The sequence below is a fragment of the Miscanthus floridulus genome, chromosome 5 (assembly GCF_019320115.1).
Source record: "Miscanthus floridulus cultivar M001 chromosome 5, ASM1932011v1, whole genome shotgun sequence".
Classification (NCBI taxonomy): Eukaryota; Viridiplantae; Streptophyta; class Magnoliopsida; order Poales; family Poaceae; genus Miscanthus; species Miscanthus floridulus.
In genome coordinates this window covers 109,575,501-109,602,752 of record NC_089584.1, presented here as the reverse complement: position 1 = coordinate 109,602,752, position 27,252 = coordinate 109,575,501, and the positions used below count along the sequence as shown (strand labels likewise).

Sequence of the window (27,252 nt, the reverse complement as noted above, 5' to 3'; positions counted from 1 at the left end):
TAGCAGAATGGCGTGGTGGAGCGGCGGAACCAGACTGGTGGTCCGCATGGCTCGATCCATGATGAAGGCCAAGAGCATGCCGGACAAGGTTCTGGGGTGAGGAGGTGATCACGGCGGTGTTCATCCTCAACCGCGCGCCCACTAAGGCCTTGAAGGGCAAGACACCGTTCGAAGCTTGGTATGGGCGCAAGCCGAGCGTGTCCTTCCTTCGGACATTCTGCTGCATCGGCCACGTCAGGAAGACGAAGTCGGTCCTCACCAAGTGGAGGACAGGAGCACATTGATGGTGCTCCTGGACTACGAGGAAGGTACCAAAGCGTATCGACTCTACGACCCACGCGGAGGCAAGGTGGTTCGACGAGGAGACGACCTGGGACAGGGACAGTCCGGGCACGGGGGAAGTTGACGGCTTCACCAACACCTTCGTCGTTGAGCACTTGGTCATCCACAGTGGTGGAGACGCTGGAGAGGAGGTGCCGATCACTCCAGCAACTGAGCCGAGCACTCCTATGGCGGTGCCTAGCACTCCGGGAGGGGTGCCGAGCACTCTGAGAGGTGTCGAGCGGTCCTGCAGTGGTGCCGACCACTCCAGGATGGGTGCCGAACGCTCGCGTAGCAGAGCCGAGATGTCTTACATTGGTGCCGACTACTCCAAGACTGGTGCCGAGCACTCCTGCAGCCAACCACTACAGGAGTGGTGACGAGCGGTCCAAGAGTAGTGCCGAGCACTGCAATCGGGGTGCCGAGCACTCCAGGAGCTATGCCGACCACTCCGGCGGAACATGGGACTCTATCGACGCCAATCGAGTTCGTCTCACCTGAAAGCTCTAGTTTGGTTTTGGTTAATTGATGAAATTCTAAGTGCTAACCTAGTTTATTAAAGTGATTATAAGATAGGTAGCAATACTCTAAGTGATGAAGCAATGTCGAAGATCATGACGATGGTGATGGCATGGTGATGATCAAATGCTTGAACTTGAAAAGAAGAAAGAAAAAAACAAAAGGCTCAAGGCAAAGGTATAAATAGTAGGAACCATTTTGTTTCGGTGATCAAGACACTTAGCGAGTGTGATCACATTTAGGTTAGATAGTCTACTATTAAGAGGGGTGAAACTCATATTTAAATGCGGTTATCAAAGTGCCACTAGATACTCTAACTTATTGCATATGCATTTAGGATCTAGTAGAGTGCGGACAGTTCGACGGTGACACCGGCGCCCTAGACAGAAAAGACAGGGGTTCACAGAGTGACCAGGCGCTGGTGGTGTAGTGACCGGACGCTGGGTTCAGAGTTCGGTCAGTAGCAGCAGTGAGCACGCGTCTCGGTCTTGTGACCGGACGCTGGCGTGAAGAGTGACCGGACGCTGGCAGGGTGCGTCCGGTCAGTACTGACGTATGCTGACGTGAGACGCACAGAGGAAACGTTGAGTGACCGGACGCCGGGTGAGTCCGGTCAAGCATGACCGGACGCATCCGGTCGTGAAATTTCGCGTTTGGAACCTTACTGGAAACGACTGGACGTTGAAGTCCTGCGTCCGGTCACTTTCTAACTGACGCGTCCGGTCATCACTTAACCATTGAGATCGGGCGATCGGCGTTTGAAGCCGATGACACGTGGCAAGCATCGGGCGACCGGACGCTGGGGTCCTACGTCCGGTCGATCTGTCCAGAGCGTCCGGTCACCCCGTGTTGTGCCCAGTGAAGGGGTACAACGGCTCTATTTCGTGGAGGCGTCTATTTAAGCCCCATGGTCGGCTCAAACTCACTCTTTTTGGCCATTTGCATTGACATAGCAACCTTGTGAGCTTAGGCAAAGCCCTCCTACTTATTCCCATCATCGTTTCATCATCATTGTAAGATTGGGAGAGAATTCAAGTGCATTGCTTGAGTGATTGCATCTAGTGGCACTTGGCATTCGTGTTTCGCTGCAGGATTCACTTGTTACTCTTGGTGGTTGCCGTCACCTAGACGGCTTGGAGCAGCGAGGATCGTTGAGCGGAGGTTGGTGATTGTCTCCGGCTCCGATCGTGGTGATTGTGAGGGGTCTTGTGCCTTCACCGACGGAGAGCCGAAAGGTAACTCTAGTGGATTGCTTGTGTCATTGAGTTATCTCACTTGTGGGTATGTTCTTGCGGTGTCCAATTGTGTGGACGAGGTTTGTGCAACACCTCTTGGCCGTTGAACCACCAAGTGTTGGTCAACACAACGGGGACTAGCGTGCCGGTAAGCACGTGAACCTCGGGAGAAAAATTGGTTGTCTCTTGCCCTTTTGTATTCTCCCGGTGATTGATTTAGTATTCATCTTGTGATTGAGAGCTCTTTAGAGTAGTAACATCTAGTGGAGCTCTTTAGAGTAGCAAGATTGAGAGCTCTTAATGAGTAGTAACATTGCAAGTTGTGTGCCTAGTAATCATTGCAATTAGAATTGTTAGATAGGTGGCTTGTAACCCTTGTAGAGCTAGAGCAAGTTTGCATTTCGCTATTTGTCATACTAATCAAATTGCTCTAGTTGATTTGTAGATTTTTAAATAGGTTATTCACCCCCTCTCTAGCCATATTAGGACCTTTCAAGTGGTATCGGAGGCGTGGTCACCGATTGATTGAAGGCTTAACAACCTCGGTGTCAAATTATGGCTCAAATTGTGTTCAACCATGTGAGGGGCAAACCACCGTTCTTTGATGGCACATGGTATGATTATTGGAAGAGAAAGATGAGGATGTATCTTGATTCAATCAATGATCAAGTATGGGAGGTGACCGAGAATGACTATGCTATCATTGATTCCGATGACCCCACCAACCAAGACAAGACCAACAAGCAATGCAATACAATGGCTCTCAACACCATATATAATGCCATTGATTCCAAGGTGTTTGAGCAAATCAAGGATTGTGAAAGAGCAAATGAGGTATAGAGGAGATTGGAGAAAACATATAAGGGCACACTGGTGGTGAAGAGTGTTAAGTTGTACATTCTCAAGGATAAGTTGACAAACTTTAAGATGAAGGAAGATGAGAGCATTCTGGAAATGTTCCATCGGTTGCAAGTGATTGTAAATGACTTGAAGGCCTTGGGAGAGAAGATCAAGGTTGATGATGTCTCTCATCGGTTCTTGATGTGTTTACCTCGAAGATTTGAGATGTTGAGATTGCTTATCATAAGAGGACCGTGTGGAAAGGGAGGGGGATGACAAGGATGACAAGAAGAAAGAAGAAGAGTATAGCATTCAAGGCTAGCTCATCATCATCCAAGAACAAGGGCAAGTCTAAGAAAGAATCAAGTGATGATGATGATCTTAGTGATATTGATGATGAAGCTATGGCTCTCTTTGTACGCAAGATGGGAAAATTCATGAAGAAAAAAGGCTATGGTGCAAGAAAGAGAAGAGATCACACCAAAAGTAAAGAATATGTGAGAAGATGCTACAATTGCAAGAGTCCCGATCATGTTGTAGCAAATTGTTCCTACAATAGTGACAATGATGAGGATGAGAAGAAGCACAAGAAGGATAAGAAAGAAAAGAAGGAGAAGAAGGAGAAGAGAATGACCTTCCAAAAGAAGAAGAAGGGTGAAGGCTATATGGTCACTTGGGATAGTGATGGCTCTTCGGATAGTGATGACTCTAGTGATGATGGCAAGAAATCTGTCAAGAAAGCACTATCAAGCATCGCCATCAACGACAAGCCCTCCATCTTCGACACTCATTCGACATGCCTCATGACAAAACATATCAAGATAAAATATGACGTGAGTGATGATGATTAATACGAAAGTAATGCTTGTAGAAGTGGTGATGATGATGAGGAGTACTCCAAGGAGGAGCTCATGGACATGTGTGAGCAAGTGCATACTTGCTTTGAGATGAAGAGAAAGAAGTGCAAGGAATTGAACAAGAAAGTCAAATTTTTTGAGCAATCCCTTGATGAGCTCAATGCCACTCATGAGAGGCTAATGGAAGTCCATGAAAAGCTTGACAAAGCTCACTCTAAGCTTGAGAAAGCTCACTCCTCTCTCATCGAACAAGTCAAAGAGGAAGCCAAGAAGGAGCAAGTGATTATATCATGTGATGTGGGACTAACATGTGATCTTATTGATGAATCTTTTTATAAGCCTATTATAGTTGCTCCAACTAACACTTTTTGTAGTACTACTACTTTTACTTCACTTTTAAGTAACGGTCTCACTTGTGATGGCTCATTAATGGTGAAAAATAAGACCCTCAAGAAGAAGGTGAATGAGCTCACTCGTGACTTAGGCAATGCCTATGGTGGAGATGCCCGTTTGCTAAAGTGCTTGGGTAGCCAAAGGTTTTCTCTCAGAGGGATTAGGCTATACCCCCAAGAAAGGCAAGGCGGTCTTTGTCACTTCCAAAGTTAACTTTGTGAAGGACAATGGTCGGTTTTGTAATAGATGTAAGCAGGTTGGACATGTAGAGCAATATTGCAAGATTAACAAGAACAAGTTACCTATTGTATCTTCAATTAAATTTAATTCTTGTTACAGGCTTATTAAGGGTGCCAATGGTGTAAAGGCTAAGTTCATTGGTACACCAATTGTGGGCCCAAAGAAGAAGGTCATTTTGGTACCAAAGACCTTGGTAACTAACCTTCAAGGACCCCAGCAAGTTTGGGTACCTAAAATGAATTGATCTTATTTTGTAGGTCAATTATAAAGCTGGAGAAAGACATTGGGTGCTTGATAGTGGGTGCACACAACACATGACCGGTGATCTTAGAATGTTCAATTCAATCAATGAAAATAAGAGCAATGGGATTGATAGTATCACATTTGGTGACAATGGCAAAGGCAAGGTCAAAGGGTTTGTGCATATTTGGTGTGGATGATGTAGAGATTATAAGTGTAGATGGCTCTAACTTGATATTCAAATGATTTAGATATGAAAATCTATACTTGGTTGATTTCAATGCTAGAAAAGCTCAATTGACAACATGTTTGATAACTAAGTCTAGCATGGGTTGGTTATGGCATAGAAGGCTAGAGTTCTGGAGTGGAGCAGCTCCACCCAGAGTTGGAGCCATGCCAAACGGGGTCTTAGGCCCTATGACTGACTCAAGCTCACTCTCTTGGTCATTTCTATTGACATAGCAACCTTGTGAGCTTAGCCAAAGCCCTCTCACTCATCCCCATCATCGTTTCATCATCATTGTAAGATTGGGAGAGAATCGAAGTGCATTGCTTGAGTGATTGCATCTAGTGGCACTTGGCATTCGTGTTTCGCTGTGGGATTCACTTGTTACTCTTGGTGGTTGCCGCCACCTAGACGGCTTGGAGCAGCGAGGATCGTTGAGCGGAGGTTGGTGATTGTCTCTGGCTCCGATCGTGGTGATTGTGAGGGGTCTTGTGCCTTCCCCGGCGGAGAGCCGAAAGGTAACTCTAGTGGATTGTTTGTGTCATTGAGTTACTTCACTTGTGGGTATGTTCTTGCGGTGTCCAATTGTGTGGACGAGGTTCGTGCAACACCTCTTGGCCGCCGAACCACCAAGTGTTGGTTGACACAACGGGGACTAGCGTGCCGGCAAGCACGTGAACCTCGGGAGAAAAATTGGTTGTCTCTTGCCCTTTTGTATTCTCCCGGTGATTGATTTAGTATTCATCTTGTGATTGGTTCACTCCTCTACACGGCGGTATAATCACCCTACTCACTCATTTGTATTCTTGCAAACTAATTGTGGCAAGCTCTTTAGTGTAATTAGAATTGAGAGCTTGCTTTGTTATTTTAAGTTCATCTAGTGGAGCTCTTTAGAGTAGCAAGATTGAGAGCTCTTAGTGAGTAGTAACATTGCAAGTTGTGTGCCTAGTAATCATTGCAACTAGAATTGTTGGATAGGTGGCTTGTAACCCTTGTAGAGCTAGAGCAAGTTTGCATTTCGCTATTTGTCATACTAATCAAATTGCTCTAGTTGATTTTTAGATTTTTAAATAGACTATTCATCCCTCCTTCTAGCCATATTAGGACCTTTCATCACCTCCAAGCGACATCACTGAGTTCGTGGATGCCTTCCATAACGGTGATGAGGTGCGGTTCCGCAGGGTGGACAACATCGTCGGCGACACACGGTCCTCAGGCCTGGCGGGTCAGCTGCTCAATGACCCAGAGCTGCTTTTAGTCAGTGCAGAGGAACCACCCACATTTGCGCTGGCCGTGCGCGATGCAATTTGGCGACGGATGATGCTGGAGGAGATGAAGGTGATCGAGAAAAACGAGACTTGGGAGCTCGTCGATCTACCTCCAGGATGCTATCCGATCGGCCTGAAGTGGGTGTACAAGGTCAAGCGGGACGAGCGCGGCGCCATTGTCAAGCACAAGGTGTGCCTCGTCGTCCGAGGCTTTGTCCAGCGCGAGGGCATCGACTCCGACTGCTGCTGGCTTTGGCAGTAGCGAAGGACTGGCGTGTCCATCACCTGGACGTAAAATCGGCCTTCCTTAACGGCGAGCTGGCGGAGACGGTCTTCGTCAAGCAACCTCCGGGTTTCGCCGTCAAGGGAGCGGAGCACAGGGTGCTCCAACTGCGCAAGGCGCTCTACGGGCTGCGGCAGGCCCCGCGAGCGTGGAACGCCAAGCTTGATGCCACGCTGGGCGAGCTTGGGTTCACGCGGTGCGCAACCGAGCACGCGCTCTCCACGCGGCGATGGGGGAAGGAGGAGCTCGTCGTCGGCGTGTATGTGGACGACTTGATCATCACCGGCGCTCGTGCGGAGGACATCGACAGCTTCAAGCGCGAGATGGTGGCTCGTTTTCGAATGAGCGATCTTGGCGCGCTCTCCTACTACCTCGGCATCGAGGTAAGACAGGGGAAGGAGGCGCTCACGCTCGGTCAGAGCGTGTACGCCTCGAAGCTTTTGGAGCGGAGCGGCATGTCTGAGTGCAAGCCGTGCGTGACTCTGCTGGAGGAGCGGCTGAAGCTGACGAAGGCCAATACTGTGGCGAAGGTAGATGCAACACTCTACCGGAGCATCGTCGGTGGTCTGCGCTACCTAGTCCACACGAGGCCGGACATTGCGTTCGCCGTGGACTACGTCAGCCGCTTCATGGAGGATCCCCGAGATTATCACTGGGCAGCGGTGAAACGGCTGCTGCGCTACGTCAAGGGGACGGTGGATCAGGGGATCGTCTTCCCCAAGACCGGCGGAAGTGGGCTGCAGCTCACTGTGTTCAGCGATGCAGACATGGCGGGGGACATCGACGGACGGCGGAGCACCTCTGGCGTGCTCGTCTTCCTCGGGTCGGCTCCAATCTCATGGCTGTCGCTGAAACAGAAGGTGGTGGCGCTGTCCACGTGCGAGGCAGAGTATGTGGCAGCGGCCTCAGCGGCGTGCTAAGCTGTGTGGCTGCGCCGGCTGCTGGGCGAGCTGACTGGTGTGGAAGCTCACCCACCAGCACTGATGGTGGACAACCAGCCCGCCATCGCCCTCGCGAAGAATCCGGTTCTCCACGACCGGAGCAAGCACATCGACATCAAGTTTCACTTTCTCAGGGACTGTGTCGATGGAGGGCAGATCGTCATCGAGTTCGTCGAAACTGGTCGGCAACTCGCGGACGTCATCACCAAGTCGCTCGGCCGTCTTCGGTTCACGGAGCTGAAGAAGATGATCGGCGTGGTGAAGGTTTCTAGGGTTAGCAACAGGATTAGGAGAAGAATTGTAAAGTAATCTGCTGCTCTCCCATCTCTAAACGCGAGGCAGGGGCAGGCGCTGAAAGGGCTCCCTGCTGCTGCACTGTAGCTGCGGCAGGGGCAGACGCCGAAAGGCTCCCCTGCCGCACTATAGCCACAGCAGGGTCAGGCGTCAAAGTCAGCCCTGCTATCACATCTAGTCACTGTAGCAGCATGGCAGCCTGACATGTCTGTGTACTAGGATTAGATGGGTAGAGTTGTATTTATAGCTTCCCACTGCAACTCAATAAAGTGAGCGAGTTCGGTTTTGCCATCTCCTCTGCAGAGCTCCGGACAACGCTGGTGCTTGTGCTGTGTGTGTGCGCCCTCTGTTCTCCCTCCCTTCTTCTACCTCTAGCCATAGTGTGTGGTCGGCAACGACGGTGAGCGGTCGGCTCACCCGTGCCAGAGATCTCGGGGCCAACAAATGCGGCTATGCTATTTCAACCTCATGCTATGGTTACAGTTGATTCAAAAGGGTTTTCGTTTCGACTGTTGAAGCAATTGAAATGTAAGGGTGTTAATGGAAACATTTCTCTTGATTAATCCATTCATCAGCAAATATGGAATAATTTTTTTCTGTTGTCTAGGCAGAAGCAATCAGAAGGTTCAAAGTCCTCTGCATATCCATTATGTTTCACTGTCATTCTGGGCCTGGAAAGGTGGTGTAAGTAGGCTCTCTAAGTTGCATAATTTTGTGGACCACATGTTGTGTATTCTTCCATTTGAGGAAGAAATATGCAGATTAAATGGGTTGCCTGCTGCTTATGTGGGCCACCCCTTATTGGATGATGCGATTGGCCTAAACATGGTAAGCACCTGTGTAACTTTAGCTCAGCATCAAGCTGTCAATGCCATTAACCTAGCGAATTATTCAATTCAAAGTTTTTCTATCCAAATCTTTCTTTCATCTTTTCCCAAACACTTTTCATACCTTATCTCTCTCCATGTAGCAAGTTAAAATTTTCTTGCATAAAGACCTTGTATTAAACCGAGAAAGTCACATGCAGTCATATGGCTTACAGTGAATTGAGGGTAAAATATAGCTTTAAAGATGAGAGGGTGCAAAGCCTGTGTGTAGTGTATTAGTGCTCATCTAATGTACGTTGATACGCAGTAACTACTGAACATTGTATTTTTTGTCATTCGCGAGTGATCAAATTATTTCATTGCAAATACAACATTTTGATCTGGTAAACTGGAAATGTTTATATCATGTAATTCAATTGTCAAGACTCAAGATCAATCCATTGTAGCTCTCCTAGGATCACTGTTTTTTTTTTTCTTACAATTTAACTCATCTGGAAAAAAATATAGGGGCCAGAATTGTCCTCTGACAAGTCCAAGTATCAAAGAAGTTGTGAAGCTTTCCGACTGGAACATGGGCTGTCCCCAGGTAATCATACACATGATTTGTTTGCCACTACTTTTTACATGCACAAGATCCTAGATTGTAAGTGCCAATGGCTACCTTCTGCCTTTTGTTTTTCTCTCATACTTATCAGATAAGTGCACCATATGTTCTTTCTGAAGTGTCTTTTGGAATTAAACCTTACTACCTTGGAAGAAACTAGACACTGTTTTCCAGTAGCTAATCTGAAGCTTGCTGTCCGATAATGATGCAACTTCAAATATGTAAACTACTCTTGCTGTTTCTAACTGCCAGTAATCACATGCACACTTACTTTCTACAGTTAGTGCTAGGCTGTTTAGCTATGAAAATCCATTTTGTTGGTATTGCAGCTTGATCAATTTGATTAAAATTCAAGGCTACTGTGTTGACAAAATGTTTATTTAAATTTGTTCTGTTGGAGCAATCATTGTGAATTGTTCTGTTTTTGGAGCCAGTTCCAAATAACTTGTTTGGTACTGCTTTTGAATCAGCTAGACATCTTGTGGGTCACATTTATATTAATTTTCAACCTCAATTGTGAAAGATATAACTAAATGTGAAAAAATGAATTACATATTCCATCATGAAGGCTCCATTTATTTCAACTGATGCTACTGTGGAGTCAAAGGTGATGATAGTCAGCTATATGTTCTATGTGCAAACATGGTACATATATTATTATATTTTGAGTGACGCAAAAACCATCGAATTATGCGTTCATCAATAATGGTTCATATCAAGACGTTGTGTATTGAAGGGCGGGCCTGGTGCAAGCGGTAGAGTCTTACCGCCTGTGACCGGAAGGTTCCGGGTTCGAGTCGCGGTCTCCTCGCATTGCACAGGCGAGGGTAAGGCTTGCCACTAACACCCTTCCCCAGACCCCGCACAGAGCGGGAGCTCTCTGCACTGGGTACGTCCTTATCAAGACGTTGTGTATTCACCTCTATGGAGTTGTATCAATGTTTCTTAGTCTTAGTGCACTAAGTCTTAATGTCCAGTTGTTGATTGTGTGGTCAATACATGCCCGCTTTCTAATGAAAAATACACCCTTGCTAGGTGCCACAATCATAACCATGTTGCCTGGAAGTAGGATGCAGGAGGTAGTTCGAATGCTTCCAATCTTTTTGCATACTGTGCAGAACTTAAGACAAACATTTAATGAACTGCCATTAGTCATCCCAGTTGCTCCACATCGAGATGTGAGGACCTATATTGAAAAGGTTGTTCAGTCAGGACCTTTTCCAGTGGTGTTGATACCCGGGGGATTGCTTAAGGAAAGATACGATGCATTCAGTGTGAGCTCACGTCTGAAGTCTAATTCTCAAGCTCCATTTCATTCTGATGATAATATTTCACATAGTTTTTATCCTTTATTTTTCGTTTGACGTGAATATCTTTCGAATAACCATACCTTCCTAACAGTTGAATTCTGGATTATCACAGTCATTCTCAAAAAGCTTCATGTTTTATTTATATTGGCTGCACAGGAATTAAAGAATAAAATTAAAGAGAAATTTAAACTGTTGATTAGTGCAGTTAGTGGATTGTGCATGCTTCTGTCCATTTTGTCTTAGGTGATTTATGAAATTTTCTGTTATTAAGATCAGATGCTTCATTGTGACACTGGATCACAAGAAAGTATAACAGCATAATGGACAGAAAGTAATATACAGGTCAACCTCTTTCTATACAAGAGACAACCCTTGTGTTTTGTCACTGTGATGGTATGCAGTTTCAATGGGGTGCTTGAGCGCTGATTGTGGAGAACAAGGTTCTACCTGGTATTCTTGCCAGATTACCATTTCCTATAAACACAGCCTCCCTTTTTTTAGCAGGGGAAGATGTGTCGCTGCCATTCCAAAATGGCACCTGAATCTTTTGTCGATTTATGTCAGCAAATTAATTATAGTTGTAGAGCTGGTTATTATCAGTGGCTCTCTGAGAACAGTTTGTTGTTGACATGTCATGGATAGCGGTTACTTTTGTCAATGTGGACAGAAGGCTCAGCACATTATCCTGAATCTTTGTCAATTAAGTAGATGTGTGTTTTCTACCACAACCAGTTAGATCATTGGTTTGTTAATTGCAACATATTCAAAGATACACATGCTGCTATTAAGTAATAGCTCTTGGAAGTTGGAACCGAACCGGCCAGATAGTATCTCACAATCAATTAGTTCAGACCTACTTGAGATGTGTGGAGTACACATGTTGGTATGATTATAGATTATCTAATCCTCATTAGCATCTGTTACATCTCGACCCAATCAAGTAAAGTATAACAAATAGAGCTAATGAGAAATTCCTGGTTCACGGTTTAACTTTTAGTGTCTGTAACTTAAGCAGCCAGGTCTGCCTGTGCAAACTGTCATCATGTAACTTTGTTGTTGCAGTTAATTGCTAGATGCTACTGCAAATTTGATTGCACTTTCAGCATCCCTTGAGTGAACTAAGAAGGTAATGCTTCCTTTTGCAGGCTAGTAGAGCAGCATTATGTACTTCAGGTACAGCTGTTATGGAACTAATGTTAGCAAGACTACCCTATGTGGTAGCTTACCAAGCTCATTTCATTACAGAATGCTTTATCCACTTGAGGAAAAAGATAAACTTTATTTCTCTGCCCAACATTCTCTTGAATTCTCCCGTTGTGCCTGAGATCCTTTTTCGGGCTTGTACAGCTAAGAATCTAGCTGCAAAATTAAGGTAACATGTTTCTAACCTTGACAATTTTTTTTCTAGAGGTACAAGAGGAGCATCTTACTATCCAAAATAATCACAGTCAAGGGCCTTCACTGAATTGCTCGCTAAAGTTGCTGAACCTATTGATTTGCACTTCCTCTAGTGAATTGGAATATGCAATAATTAGAGGTTGAGAGTTTGAGGGTTGCTTTGCCTTCTTTTCTGCACCCATGGTCTAACATAGAGTACCACCTATTATAGAAGGATACAAATGTGGGATAGGAATCGTAATTTTTTTCTGGTTTTTTGCTACGAAGTTAATGTGGGATTTGACATTATTTATGACCCAATCGCTTATGAAAATGAATAACAATTGGTATGTTACCTTTTGTTAAGCTTCCTTCTTGGAGTGATTATAGTTTCCATTTTTTGTATGTCAGAACTATTTTTCTTAAATCATCTTTTTTTCTAAGTCATGTCATAGAACAAACAGGTTTTGTGTATGAATGGGTATAGATCAATAAGAAGAAAATGGTTTTGTAGCATTGAAAGAACATCATTTTTAGAAAATAACATGAAAAGGTCTCCCGGTTAGTATTTTCTTTGGGTGATATTTGACGTGATGGAGATCTTTTAGTGGTATTTTCTGAAAATGATGTTCTATCGTGCTACACAAACAATTTTCCCGAGTAGTAAATTTTCAAAGATAATATTGGCATCCATATGCGGGGGGGGGGGGGGGGGGGGGAGGCTTGCCTCGGTTTTTCTCTTCCGCAGACCCCACTCACGTGGGAGCCTCCAGCACTGGGTCTGTCCATAGCAGGCCTGTCATACATTCAGGTGTCTCAGCTCCTTGACTTTATTGCTTGTTACTACAATTGCCTCTTCCATAGCAGGCCTGTCATACATTCAGGCCAGTTGCTTGTTGCCTTGACTACATTGTGTTTCCATTTTTTAGCAATATTTTATTTTCATTTTACGATGTGAATTGGACCTCATGGTATCTATCCCATTTGATTGGACCAGTGAGGTTATTTCCAACGATCAAATCCGCCAGATGCAAATTGAATCAGCTGACCAAGTATTCAAGGTTCTCTGTGAACCCATCAAGAAACGGGATACTTTATTAAGGGAAGAGATTGGCTACTCAGGCTTGTCATCAAATTTCCTATTTCCTAGCTCTAAGTAGAGGCCTGCTGGAGTTACTCTTAATGTAGCGCATGTCGAGATTTCTGCTGTGCTGAAGAATGGAGAGGTAAATCCTCAAAATACCCCACGAAATTTGGTGGTGAATTCTGGTGTACTAGTCTGCATGTCTTTGTTATTGTATGGACAGTTCGTTCTGTTGTCGACCTGGGCAATGGGAAGGTGGAAACTGGTAGGACTGAAATTTCCTGTCAAAGATTTTTCAAAAAGAAAATCCTGTCAAAGTGGGTGAAGCATGGATTCCCACGTTGCCAGTGGTACGATGACGTCACTCCTGAGGTCACGCAGACGGTGGGCCATGGGACGGCGAATGTTCTATAAAAAATGTTTTTGAATTTTTGTTTTGGTTTAAAGAAAGTTGCCAGAGTTACACGGGCAGTGGACTCAATCGTGGATCCGTAACATCTCTGTTCTCCGCAAGTTCCAGATGACCACCGGTCATCTCGAGGCATCACGTCAGATGTTTCTTTCTCGACGCACCAAATTATCCGTGATTCCGTGAGCGAACATTCCAGGGGTCAGGACTCAGGAACCCCAACATGCGTGTTTAGTTGGCATTGCATCCTATTGGAATCCGGTTCGGTTCTTAAAATCCGGGTAAGAATGCAACCACTTCGAATTTGGTTTGGTTGGCTGATTCTGTACTCAGCATTTGTTCACACTGAGAAATCTTCATTAAACTAAGCATTCATGTTTTCATCTTGGCCTTTCTATATATTCACGATTAATAATAATAAATATATCCAAAAATAAGATCGTGCACGTTCGCCCCCAAAACCAAATGTTGAAGGATCTCAAAATACAAAAAGAAACATTGGAGTTGTATGGCTATCTTATCCCCTCAAATTCAACCCGTCACAGTTCACGGCATGTCCTTACAACGAGACGAGAAGAGCGATCGCTACGCTACCATGCCACTCTGCTCAACGGACTGACTAATGCTTAGAAACATTCATTATCAGGCGGGTCATCAGCTGCCAATGACCCCGTTTTCCTTGAGATCGCATTCGCCGTTCACTTGGCTTCCGTCACCCCAGCAGCCCGCGACCGCCGGCGGGAAGTTGAGCAGCGCCTTGGCGCCCCGCATGCGGAACGCGGCGCGGTCGTACGCCGCGGCGGCCTCCTCGGCCGTGGCGAAGGTGCCGAGCCAGAGCCGCGCCCCGTGCCGCGCCGGGTCACGGATCTCCGCGGCGTACTTGCCCCATGGCCGCCGCCTCACCCCGCGGTAGTGCCGCCCCGTTGTGGCCGCCTTCGGTGCGTGCGCGGCCCTGCTGTTGCCACCGCCGCCGCCGCCCTTGCGCGCGGCGCCAGAAGCGAGCGCCGCCTTCAGCGTAGGCAGCGACGAGGCCGGCGGCTGGTTGGTGGCGGGCGCCGCAGCGGAGCCGGATGCCTCGCGGAGCACGTCGAAGAGGACCATGTCCAGGGAGTCGTCCTCGTTGAGGGCGAGGTACTGGCCGTGCCCGTGCGCCGCCGCCGCGGCGCTGGCCAGGGAGAGCGACGTGCCCAGCATGCCCCCACCCGCGCCCGCGCGTGGATACGACGAGGCACTGGCACCGCTGGCCTGAGGCGCGACGTCGCGGACCACGCTGCTGCTGCTGCTGCGCTCCAAGGAGAGAGACATGTACGTGTTCATCATGTCTTACGCACACCGGCAGACCTGCTCTCGTGTGGCCAGGGCATGAGCACGAGAGCGTGCCTGCTTTCTTGTTGACCTATGGTGGAGAGAGAGTGCCTTGGGGAGGAGGAAGCTGTGCAGTGGCTGCGCTATTTGAGTTGGTGCAAACTGGAGGAATTCCCAGCTGGAGCGCTGATGACATTTGATTTGAGTATATAAAGCACACAGAATGTGAATTGGCAACCATCTCTCGTGCGCTTGCGTCCTCCGGTTGTCAATGCGTGGCTAAACACTCTTTTCAAGTTGTTATAGCCACAGGGGGCGGCTTAAATGGTGGTTTGCCTAGTCGGCTCGTGCGTTCGGTCGTTCAGTTTCTCGTGCGCCAGAGGCGTCTCAGGCCACGTTTAGTCCGCGAAAATTTCTGGGTTTTGCATAACACTTTCGTTTATATTTGGTAATTAGTGTTTAATCATAGACTAATTAGGTTCGAAAGTTTCGTCTCGCGATTTCTCACCTAACTGTGCAATTAGTTTTTTTTTCGTCTACCTCAATACATACATCAAAGATTCGATGTGATGGATAAAAACCAAAATTTTTTGGAACTAAACGTGGCCTCAATTCTTGGCGGGAAAGGCAACGCGGGAGGCCAACCAAAAACATCATCGTAATGGAAGATGCTCTGACAAAAGGCGTTGATGTCGCAGTCGCAGAGTTGGGGCTAGTTTGGCCACGTCTCCTCAGTCCTCTCCCTGGATCTTCTGTGACTAAACTCGCCGTCAAGCTCTGAATTAGCGAGATCTGTTAATTAACCACTGGAGTAATTACAACATTAGGTTCTTCTAGAGAGAGCTTTGTTAGTTAACAACCAAAGTAATTATGATTTGTTGAGCAAGAGCTCAATAATACAAGAAGATGTTTGTCCAGGCCACACAGTGCTAGTACTTTCATCCATCCTAAAATTACGTATTTTCTGACTGCTATGCATCTGAGCAAATATTTCGTTACATTCTCTTAGGGCTTCCCCAATGCAACGCGGTGGCGTACTGCCCCAGCATCCATGTAGACGTCCAGGCTCCATGTCACTAAGAGTGGCGGTCTCACAGTTGTTCATAGTCTCCTGCAGAGGAGTCGGTAGTCTCAATTGACAAAAAACAAAAGCCACCGGTGAAGAACACGTTGGGGAGGAAAAGTAGCTACTCCGGGAGCATAGAAAGCAAGAAAGGCTACTCCATGCACTGTCAAAAGCTTCTGACAAAAAAACATCCATCTCCCCGTCGGCGATTAGGGATACACGTCACTAGTGTTTGCTTGCATATGTAGACCGACGAATTCAGCTGGGGCATACGATGCTGCTAGCTAGCGTTGGGCATGCCCTTTCCTAGAGACCTTAAAGCATCTTTAGCAGTTCCCTAATACATTCCCTCTATCTTCATGAAACTGTCATATTGAAGATAACTATATTTTTTCTTACTCCAGCAACATCTTACTTTTTTTATGGCCACCAATATTTTCCCTCATCCCCCTTAAAGAAAAGAAGAGATATACTCCCTCAATACCATAGGGACCATCCCAACTATCACTTTTTAGCCATATTTTCTCTTACACTCTTATAGGATCCACCTTTCATATGGTTATTAGGGGATATATTGAGATACTGCTGTAGTATCTTTTTTAATAAATCTAAAAAATGATATTAGACTCAATACTATCTTATTGGGAAGTTTATCGCGGAACTGCCGGACATACTCCTAGCTCTGCCGTCGGTGCGAGCTGCCTGTCCGACCGCCTAGTTTGCTGTGTTTAACTTTCTCCTGCCTTTGTTTTTCCTTTCTGAGTTAAAAACACAGGAAGTACACAAAGCCCTTATTTAGTTACACCCCAACTTCCAAAAAGTTGCTACAGTATCTGTCACATCGAATGTTTGCGGCCCGTGCATGGAGCATTAAATGTAGACGAAAAGAAAAACTAATTGCACAGTTTGGTGGGAAATTGTGAGACGAACGTTTTGAGCCTAATTAGTCTATGTTTGAACACTATTTGCCAAATAAAAACGAACATGCTACAGTAACCCAAAATCCAAATTCCTCCAACTAAACAAGGGCAAACATGATGAGTGGAAGTGGATATTACCGTATACCTGCCCTCCATTGTGATGCAGTACAGGCGTACAGCAGTAGTGCTAAGAAAAAAAGGTCCTACATCTAACTTTTTGCATCGCTCTTCACAAGCCGCAGGGACCCACCAAGTAAGAGAGGAAAAAACGGAAGCAATAAATTGTACTTTTTCAGTCAATAAATAGTATTTTTTTTATATCAAATCAGTCACCAGTACTTTCAGTCATGATTTTTGGCTTGTGATAAGATGGGATGGAATATACTCATCCCTTATTTGTGAGTATGTGACATTCTATTTGAGGGATGCCTTTGTTGCACGAGTCAACCCAACGCACAAGTAGAAGACATCCCTCATTTGAAGAAAATATTTCTCTCTAGAGGCCGTCATGCCCTCGTTCACCCCAAACTAAACACCAAATAAAAGGAATCATTATGTCCCCTATTTTATAGTCTCAGTAGCTAAACACATGGTAAGAGACAAGTTGCTAAAAAATCAACGAAATTTCCTAGACTTGTTTGGATGTGAATGTTGGAGGTGTTGAAGTTGAATCGGGTACCAAATCAGCCTTGGTATTAAAATTGGGCACAATACAAAATCTATTTGGTTGATCTGCATTGGATTGGATATTGTAATTTGGGAGGGGTGCCGGATGTGAGGAAGAAGAGGCGTTCATTCCTGGTGGTGAGAAAGAACGAGGCGTTGCATTGGTGGTGGTGGAGCAACGTCGAGGGTAGATGCAGGGACAGAGGAATGTCGGGGGTGACGGTGCGCTTCAAGGGGGCGCGTCGACGATGGAGGCGCGTATGAGCAAAGGAGCATCAGGGGTGGCTTATGAATGTTGAACAATACGAAGGGGATGTCTCGATATCGAAGATGAACGGTTGCAACTATAGTGTAATGTTTGGTATTAAGGTACAATTTTAGTTCCAAATTCTTAACCATCCATCCATCTGTATTTGGAGCTAGCCAAAACTAATTCTAATTTTTTTTAACTCAAAACTAATTCTAATTTTTAGGCTGAATTTTTAAGGCAAACGAGATGTTAATTCTTGGTCTAAGAGCATCTCCAAGAATCTTTCTAAATCTTACTATCTAAATCATCATTTGGAGAGTCATTTCTATAAAGATCATTTTCTGTATCTGTCAGGTTCATAAACCCAGGGTCCCCAATGGACCCGTTTCCCTGCAAAACTCGGTCCAACAGGCGGCGCAGCGACAGCATGTGCCTGGGCTGGCCTAGATACACAATGATAGGTCAATACCATGATCCGATCACCGACCGGCACCTCCGGCTAGGAGATCTGATAGGAGATGCGACCGGAAGGCCTGGGCGTGGTGGAACCGTAGTCCGACTCTGACCCCATTTCTCCGACCGAGGATACGGCAGGACCTCTGCCCGCTGCTCTTTCCCGACCGACACGGTCAGGGACGACTAGGAGCGACCGACCAGGGATGTCCGCTCGATATGGGGCCGGGTAGCAGGCAGAGCAGATAAGGTAAGGCACTCAAGTCAACCGCAATACCGAGGACCGTATCCTGTCATACCCCGCGCACCTATAGGACGGTGCCATCGGGGCATGTCAGGCGAACACGGTAGAGCCTGCCAAACGCGTCAGAGCATAAATATTATTGTGGGTGTCGTCGTTTGCCATACCAGGTGACACATGGTAGGGTCTGCCAGAAGCGAAAAATCCAAAATAGAAGATGACTATATTTACATAACCATTTAGACAAACTATTAAAGGGTACTTTTTCATTAAAATCTTTATTAATAGCATTTAGAAAGAATATACGGGGTCTCCTGGAGTTGCTCTAAAATGGACGCGTGAGATCATCCTAACGTCCACCCAGTTCGCAGAGGCTTTCAACTTAACTCCTTGTTATCTGGAGTGACGAATCGGGGATGGAGATTCACATCAACGGCAAAACTTCTTCTTGTCATCAAACTTGATGCCACTCTTGTTAAGCTTCTTTAGCATCTTGACGGTCTTCTTCACCATGAGAGCAAGACTTTCATCATCAACTTCATCATCACTTGAGCTTTCATACTCAAGTCTTGCTTTACCCTTCTCTTGGCTAGCTTTGAATGCTAAGTCCTTATCAGTTCTTCTTGGTAGAGGATGAGCCATCTTGTGGCGTGATGTGCATGTATATCTCATGAGCATTGATCTTTCCCAAGATTTATGTCGGTGTAGCGGTGGAAAGATCACCTTGATGAAGCACGGTCACAATATGCCCATATTTATTAATGGGGAGGACACTCAAAATTTTTCTTACAACATCGGATGGTTGCATTTGAGTGAGTCCAAGCCCATTGACTTCCTCTATAAGAACATTCAAATAGTGAATACATCTTATTAGCACATTCTTTAGGAAGCATTTCAAAAGAGTTGAGCTTTTTCATGACAAGATGATAGCATTCCTCACTGCTCACTCTTAGTTCCCTCATAGAGCGCACAAGCGTCCGACCATAGTGCATGGGCGTCTTTGTGGTTTCTCACCCGATTGAACACATCTTTACAAAGGCCTCTAAAAATGGTGTTTTGAGCCTTTGCATTCCACTTCTCATAGTTCACCTCATCGCCTTATAGGTGAGTAGCATCCTGAGGTTTTGGGAAGCCATGTGAGGTGGCTCTAAGAATACCAACATCTAGAGCTTCTAGATACACCTCCATGCGAATTTTCCAATAAGGAAAATCATCTCCCTCAAAGATAGGAGGAGGTCTATCCCCGTGAGACATCTTGCTCTAGGCGGTTAAGCCTAAATACGTGAGCACGAGGCTCTGATACCAATTGAAAGGATCAAGATGCCCAAGAGGGGGGGTGAATATGGCTAATTCTAAATTTCTTTGCAATAATTAAATCTTATGGTTAGCCCAATTAACCCCTTATGCTTAGAAAGTATTTCTAATTATTCTACCACACAAAAGGCTTGCAACCTAAGTTTCAATCCTACTCTAGCATGGCAATTCTATGAATGTAAAGACAAGAATTGAATTTCTCAAAGTAAATGCTCAAAGTAAATAGAGAAGGAGGAACGCGGCGATGTTTTGCCGAGGTATCGGAGAGTCGCCACTCCCCACTAGTCCTCGTTGGAGCACCCACGCAAGGGTGTAGCTCCCCCTTAATCCACGCAAGGATTAAGTGCTCTCTACGGGTTGATTCTTCGACACTCTGTCACGGTGAATCACCCACAACCTCGCTCACAACTTGAGTTGGGTCATCCACAAGCTATCCGGATGATCATCAAGCTCCTAATCACCACCAAGCCATCTAGGTGATGGCGATCACCAAGAGTAATAAGCATGAACTCTCACTTGACCACGACAAGCCTAATGAGAAAGGTGGATGCACACTTTGCTACTATTGATCTTCACTAATGAGGGCTCTCTTTAGGATTCTCAAATTTCAATCACCTCACTAGGATTTTGCTCTTCTTGGCACTCTCTAAGGTGTTTCTCAGCTGTTGGAATGAGCAAAAGTACCCCCACACATGAGTGGAGATGGTATTTATAACATCGGCTGAAAAATGAACTGTTATGTGCCTCTGCGGGGTGACCGGACGCTCCGGTCAGTACACCCCGAACTCTAGTGGTTAAGTGTTGATCGGACGCTAGCCAGCGGCTGGTCATCACTGACCGAACGCGTCCAGTCATGTTTTTCCCTTCACTGAAACCTTACTGATATTGACCAGACGCTGGACCCCCAGCGTCCAGTCACTTGCTGAGCAGCATCCGGTCAGTATCCGGAACCTGATCAGCGTCCGGTCAGCATTGACCAGACGCGTTCGATCAGGATTCTCCCTCTCTGGGACCTTACTAGAGTCGACCGGATGCTGGCCCTCAGCGTCTGGTCACTTGACCTCTTAGCGTCCGGTCACTTCCAGATGCTTTCACCTTGGTCAAATGAACTGATCGGACCCTGAGCCAGCATCTGGTTACACCAGAGCCAGCGTTCGGTCAGTATTTGACCCTCCATTCACTTCCAACTCTTGATCATATGTGCATGAAGTTTGCTCCATTGGATCAAAAGGCTGTTATAGAGCTACCTAGTGCTAGTTTTAACAAGTGTGCACCACACCTAGCTCACTAGACTCACCTAGGTCAAGCTACTCGTTCATACCCCCCTTAATAGCACGGCCAAAGGAAAAACAAAGTCTTAAACTACTCTAAGTATCTCTCCAACTCCAATCGACACTTAGAACTAGTCCATCCTTAACCTTGTCATCCATCCTTTGAAAACCAAAATGATTTCCATCGTAGGGGCATGACCACCTTGATTGCCCAATTGATCGCCATTACCGTGACCTAACTTAATTGCCTCTGCAAAACACATGTTAGTCACAATAATCACGTATTGTTATTAATCACCGAAACCCAACTAGAGGCCTAGATGCTTTCAGCACCCCTAGAGGCGTCACGGGGTGTGGTTGGACCCTTTGTCCAGCCACAGAGCCCCCGACGGTTTCTCTCGCTACTGCGGAAGAAGAGGACAAGGTGGAGGAGATCGTTCGTGCTAAACCTCAAACCCAATTCGTCCGAATCCTCCACAGGCGTGGCGACTAGGTGGTAGTTGTGGAGGAAGAGGACACCCCCAAGGAGATAAGGAGGCTGAAATCCACCCTCACCGGAGTAATAAAACAAATCAAGGTTAGTACTGAAAACCGGAGCATTTGTTTTTGACGTTGGAGATTGAATACCATTATTATCCTTGTGAATTTCAGGGAATAAATTGGACTGTCGAGCAGCAGCATTAGTTAATAAAGAGAATGGTGCCCCTTGCCGAGGAGAACCAAAAACTCAAGGAGGCGATAAACCTCTTGGAGAGACACACTCAGAGGGCCCAGCGCGAGCGAGACCTCGCTGAATCCAACGCGCGAGACCTGGAGCACCAGAAGGGAGTCCTATTTGAACAGCTGGCGATTGCAAAAGAATAGCTGCGAAGCAAGTCTGAGCAGCTGGCCACTACCTCCACACAACTAAAGGATGCTTTTGAGCATTTGGAATAGCTGCAGAAAGTCTTTGAGCAGAAGAAAGGTACGTGTGATCGATAAAAGTGCTCTGCATAGTTGGATATGCTTACTTTTGGTGCTGACTGATGTACTTGTAGAACAAGATGTAGAGCTCGGCCAGCTACGCCAGGCCCTTGAGCAACTCCGAGAGGAGAAGGCGAAGGAGATAGGGCGAGCGAGCAAGCTAGCTGAGGAGCTGAACGGTGAGTATTCCCTAGTCGAGGTTACTGCTGAAGTAACTTTCTCGCTTGATGGAACTTTGTAATGCTTGCAGACTACCGTCAGAGGGTCCAGGCACAATTCGATGTGCTAGAGCAGGATGTGTGGACCCAAAGGGACAAGTTTGACACCATGGTTGCCAGAATCAGACCAGTGCTCGACTGCATTGAAGCAAAAGTGGCTCCTTAGCCCGACGGCAGGCCACCATGCTCGGACATCATCATCGAAAGGTGCAAGACGGCGTGGGAGAGCTTCAAGGGCTTCAACTGCGACACCGTTGTTACCGCTGCTACCCACGCCCTTGCTGTTGTTCGATCCCACTATCCAGCCACTGACCTTCAGGCGATAGGGGGCGAGTTCGTCGAAGGACTGAGCGAAGCGGAGACCCCGCAGCTCGAGGATGAGGTGGAGGAAGCAGCGAAGAAGTTGGCAAGTGATATAGACATGTTCGGCGAAATGGACGACAATGGTGGGGCACAATGATCCGCCTGGCGGATAGCATCTATAATTTCTAGATAGTGTAGTTAGAACGCACGAAGGCGTAAAAAACACTTATGTATATGATAAATATTATGCGGTTAGATTGTATTTCGGCGAAAAAATCTTCATAGTTTTAACCACGTAATGTAAGTAGAGTCTGAGCAGTTGGTTCACTATTGACCCATATGGCCTCGGCTAGCCCATAGTCCATAGCGTCGAGCGCGGAGCCCATGCACGTGTAGGAGGAATAGGCGTAACCAAGGAACCGCAACCGACCACCCATAATGCAGGGCACGGAGCTCGTAGCACGTGTAGGGAGAGATCAGAAACTGGGTCTTCTCCATAGAGAAAAGAATGGGACGTGGGCTGCATGGCGGTTATCAAGATAACTTGGAGATATAGGTAATATAAACGGCGTCCGAGCAATTTATTCTATGCTGAACTCTCGACCTTGGCTAACCCATAGTCCATAACATCAAGCACGGAGCCCGTAGACGTGTAGGATGAATAGGCGTGACCAAGGAACCATAGCCGACCACCCATAACGCAGAGCGCGTAGCCCGTAGCACATGTAGGGAGAGATCGGAGACCAGGTCTTCTCCGAAGAGAACAGAAAAGAAAGTATGTTGCTCGCCGATCATCGAAATATCTTGGAGATTTGGAGAAAAAACGTGGCGAAATTCATTGGCGATTTAGAGGAGACGTGTTCGGTGATTTTGGAGAAAACGTGTTTGGTGATTTTGGAGAAAATGTGTTCGGCATTTTTTGGTGAAAATGTGTCGACAACTTGGAGAAATCTTTCGGTGATTTTGGAGAAAACGGTTCAGCAATAACGTTGGAGATTTGGAGGAACGTGGTCGGCGTAGTTATGGCGATTATGTATTGGAGTTCGTTATGAAGTAGCATAGAGCTCGGCGACCGCGAGTGGATGTTAAACCACAATAGAGACAAAATGGAGATAAGTTATGGAGACCAAAACTTTATTCAATATAAAAGTGGAGAGTACATATCTAGAGTGTTTCAAGGATAGAAACATATAAGGTGTTCGATGTACCACGAGTTGGGAACATTGACTCCTTCTAAGTCACTTAGGTGATAAGACCCTGGTCAGATAATCTCTTTGATGACATAAGGCCCTTCCTAAGGGGAAGAGAGCTTGTGTATCCCTTCAGTTTTTTGTTTTCTATGGAGAATGAGATCATCAACAGCAAATGAACGACCTTTGACATTTTGGTTGTAGTACCTCCGCAAGCCTTCTAGATATTTAGCTATGTGGACGCAGGTGATTAGGTGTTCTTCCTCGACCCTGTCGACGTCCTCTGACCGAACAGCTACGACATGCTCTTCATCATAGTTTTCCACCCTAGGTGCTCGGAATGCAATGTCCGCTGGTAGTATGGCTTCTGAGCCATAGACCAAGAAGTATGGAGTCAAACCGATGCTGCAACTAGCTTAAGTACGCAGTCCCCAGACTATAGCTGAAAGCTCCTTGAGCCATCTGCCCGGGTGCTTTTCTTCTTTCTGATATAGTCGCTTTTTGAGGGCATCAAGGATCATGCTGTTCGTCCGTTTGACCTGGCCGTTGGCTCTTAGATGGGCAACGGAGACATATCTAACAGAGATGCAATGGTCTTCACAGAAGTCCCAGAAGTGATGGCCAGTAAATGTAGTTCCGAGGTCAGGTGATGATGCTATTCGAGGAGACCAAAATCTGTGGATGATATCTTCGAAGAGCTCGACTGCTTTCTTTGCAGTAGCCGAGACGAGCGGTTTATATTTAATCCACTTGGAGAACTTGTCGATGGCAACATATACGTAACGGAAACCACCTGGTGCTGGTTTGAAAGGCCCGATCATGTCCAGTCCCTAGCATGCGAAGGGCCAAAAAGCTAGGATGGTTTGTAGCTCTTACGCCGGCATGTGTATTTGCTTAGCGAAGAATTGGCATCCTTCACAATGTCGGACGAGGTCTTCGACATCAGTGACGGCTATGGGCCAATAGAAACAAGCTCAGAAAGCCTTACCGACTAGTGTTCTTGAGGCCGCGTGGTTGCCGCAGGAACCAGAGTGAATTTTGAGAAGTAGCTTTACTCCCTCCTGTTGGGTGATGCATTTCTGCAGTATCCCTTCCTTATCACTTTTTCTCATCAGTTGCCGTCCACCAGCACATAATGCTTGCTTCGATGAATTAGGCGTTCAGTTTCAGTCTTGTTAGCGGGTACCTCAGCGCTAGTGAGGTACTTGATGAATTGCTCCCTCCAATCGGCGGCCGACGAAGATACTGTAAGTACCAGTTGCTCGGCGGGGGGAACTTCCTTATCTTCTTTGATGGATGGCACTAGGAGATCCTGAATGAAGACCCCCGGCGGGATCGTGGCGTGAGAAGAGCCCAACTTGGATAAGTGATCGGTGAGCTGATTTTGGTCGTGTACCACATGGTGGTATTCAATGCCGTAGAATTGTCCTTCAAGCTTCCTGATTTCGGCGCAATATGCATCCATCTTCTCGCTGGAGCAAGATCAGTCTTTGTTAAGCTAGTTAATGACTAGTGCAGAATCTCCATACACCATGAGGCGTTTGACGCCGAGCCCAATGGCTACATGGAGTCCATGGAGACATGCTTCATATTCGACGGTGTTGTTGGATGCCAGAAAGTGTATCCGAAGAACGTATCAGAGCTTATCCTTAGTCGGCGTAATGAACAGAATGCCCACTCCAGCACCGTTGATGTTAAGGGCACCATCGAAGTACATCAACCAATGCTTGAGGCAAGTGGCAACGATAGGCTCTTGGATCTCTGTCCACTCAGCGATGAAATCAGCGAGTGCCTATGACTTGATGGTAGGCCTGCTTCTAAGTTTGATGGTGTAAGTATCGAGCTCAATGGCACACTTGATGATGCGGTCATTGGCCTCCTTGTTGCAGAGAATGTCCCCTAGAGGGAACTCAGTGACCACGGTGATCTTGTAGTAGTCGAAGTAGTGTCGGAGCTTGCGCGACGTAATTAGAATTGCATATAATAGCTTTTGTACCTAAGGATAATGAGTTTTGGGCTCATTAAGTACCTCGCTTATGAAGTACACCAGACATTGCACCTTGTAGGCTTGCCTGGCTTCCTCACGTTCGACGACAATAGTTGTGCTGACGACGCGAGAAGTGGCGGTGATGTAGATCAACAGAGTTTCATCTGGTCGTGGCGCTGTCATGATCGGAGGCTTTGTTAAGAACAACTTGAGTTGCTCAAAAGCTATGTCTGCCTCCTCTGACCAGGAGAAGCGCTCGAAGGCCTTGAGGAGCTTGAAGAAAGGTAGCCCTTTTTCACCGAGGTGTGATATGAAGCGGCTTAAGGTGGCCATGCAGCCTGTAAGCTTTTGTATATCCTTGACACATGTCGGCCATTTCATGTTGGTGATGGTGGAGACCTTGTCAGGGTTAGGTTCGATGCCTCGAGCATGGATAATGTAGCCTAGTAGTATACCAGATGGAACTCCAAAGATGCACTTTGAAGGGTTCAACTTCCATCGGTACTTGTTTAAGTTGGCGAAAGTTTCCTCAAGGTCGACGATAAGATTGTCGACGGCCTTGGTCTTAACGACCACATCATCAATGTAGGCTTCGACGTTGCGGCCGATCTGTTGGTCGAGGCACGTATGGATGGCCCTTTGATAGGTTGCTCCGGTGTTCTTGAGTCTGAAGGATATGGTTGTGTAGCAGTAAGCACCAAAGGGCGTGATGAATGATGTCTTGATCTGATCTTCCTTCAGGGAAATCTAGTGATAGCCGGAGTAACAGTCAAGGAAGGAGAGCAGTTCATAGCTGATGGTGGAGTCTACAACCTTGTCTATCTAAGGCAGGCCGAAGGGGTCTTTAGGACAGTATTTGTTAAGATCAGTATAATTAACACATATTCTCCATTCTTTATTCTTTTTTCGAACGAGAACAGGGTTTGCTAACCAATCTGGATGATACACTTCTTTTATGAATCCGATAGCTAAGAGCCATTTTATTTCTACCCTAATAGCCTCCTTCTTGTCTAGAGCAAATCGGTGAAGTTTCTGCTTGATCGATTTAGCGGTCGGCGAGGCATTCAAGGAGTGCTTGATCTTCTCCCGTGGTACCCCTGGCATATCTATAGGTTTCCAAGCAAACACGTTAGCATTGGCACGTAGGAAGGAGACGAGCGTGCTTTCCTATTTGGGGTCAAGGTGAGCCCCAATCTTCACGGTCTTGGAGAGATCGTCGAGGCCGAGGCCGACCTCCTTGACTTCCTTCGACTTGGTGGAGGCACGGGGAGGCTCTAGCTCTGGGATCTCTATGTCCTTGGTAGGCACCGTCTTGGCTTTGGTGACCACGCTAGCCATCTGGATGGAGAGGTCGGTAGCTTCGGTGAGAGCGAGACTCTCTGTCTTGCAAGCGTAGGCGATGGTGAGGTTGGCCCACAGGGCCAAGACTCCAGTAGGCGAAGGCATCTTCAGCACCGGATAGACGTAGTGTGACATGGCCATGAACTTGGCTAGAGCTGGCCGACCAAGTATGGCGTGGTAGGCGGTGTCAAAGTCAGCGACGTAGAAGTTGATATGTTCGACATGGTAGTTGCTTGCCATGCCGAACTGAACTGGTAGGGTAATCTCTCCAAGCGGTTTGGAGGCCCTGCCTAGCACCACACCCCAAAAGGTGGAGTCAGAAGGTGTGAGATCTGACAAACCAAGGCCCAACTCTTCTAGGGCTCCGGCGAAGAGGAGATTTAGAGCGCTCCCACCATCAACGAGCACTTTTCTAAAGAGCACCTTCTGCACTGGTTACAGTCGAGGACGAGGGGAAAACGCCCTATGTTGGGAATATCAGCCCATTGGTTAGCCC

The 27,252-nt window shown here is 46.6% G+C and overlaps 2 protein-coding genes across 2 annotated transcripts; one reads left to right on the top strand and one right to left on the bottom strand.

Annotated features, from left to right (window-relative positions):
* The first annotated feature begins 8,049 nt into the window (after positions 1 to 8,049).
* On the top strand, positions 8,050 to 13,185 carry LOC136452988 (probable lipid-A-disaccharide synthase, mitochondrial). The gene is made up of 6 exons (XM_066453564.1): positions 8,050 to 8,185; positions 8,265 to 8,485; positions 8,992 to 9,070; positions 10,124 to 10,362; positions 11,544 to 11,770; positions 12,773 to 13,185. The coding sequence occupies exons 1-6, from the start codon at positions 8,110 to 8,112 to the stop codon at positions 12,933 to 12,935; spliced, it is 1,005 nt and encodes a 334-aa protein (XP_066309661.1). The 5' UTR covers positions 8,050 to 8,109; the 3' UTR covers positions 12,936 to 13,185.
* A 517-nt stretch (positions 13,186 to 13,702) lies between these two features.
* LOC136452987 (pathogenesis-related genes transcriptional activator PTI5-like) lies at positions 13,703 to 14,821 on the bottom strand. Its single transcript, XM_066453563.1, has one exon. The coding sequence runs from the start codon at positions 14,586 to 14,588 to the stop codon at positions 13,923 to 13,925; it is 666 nt and encodes a 221-aa protein (XP_066309660.1). The 5' UTR covers positions 14,589 to 14,821; the 3' UTR covers positions 13,703 to 13,922.
* Positions 14,822 to 27,252: the final 12,431 nt, after the last annotated feature.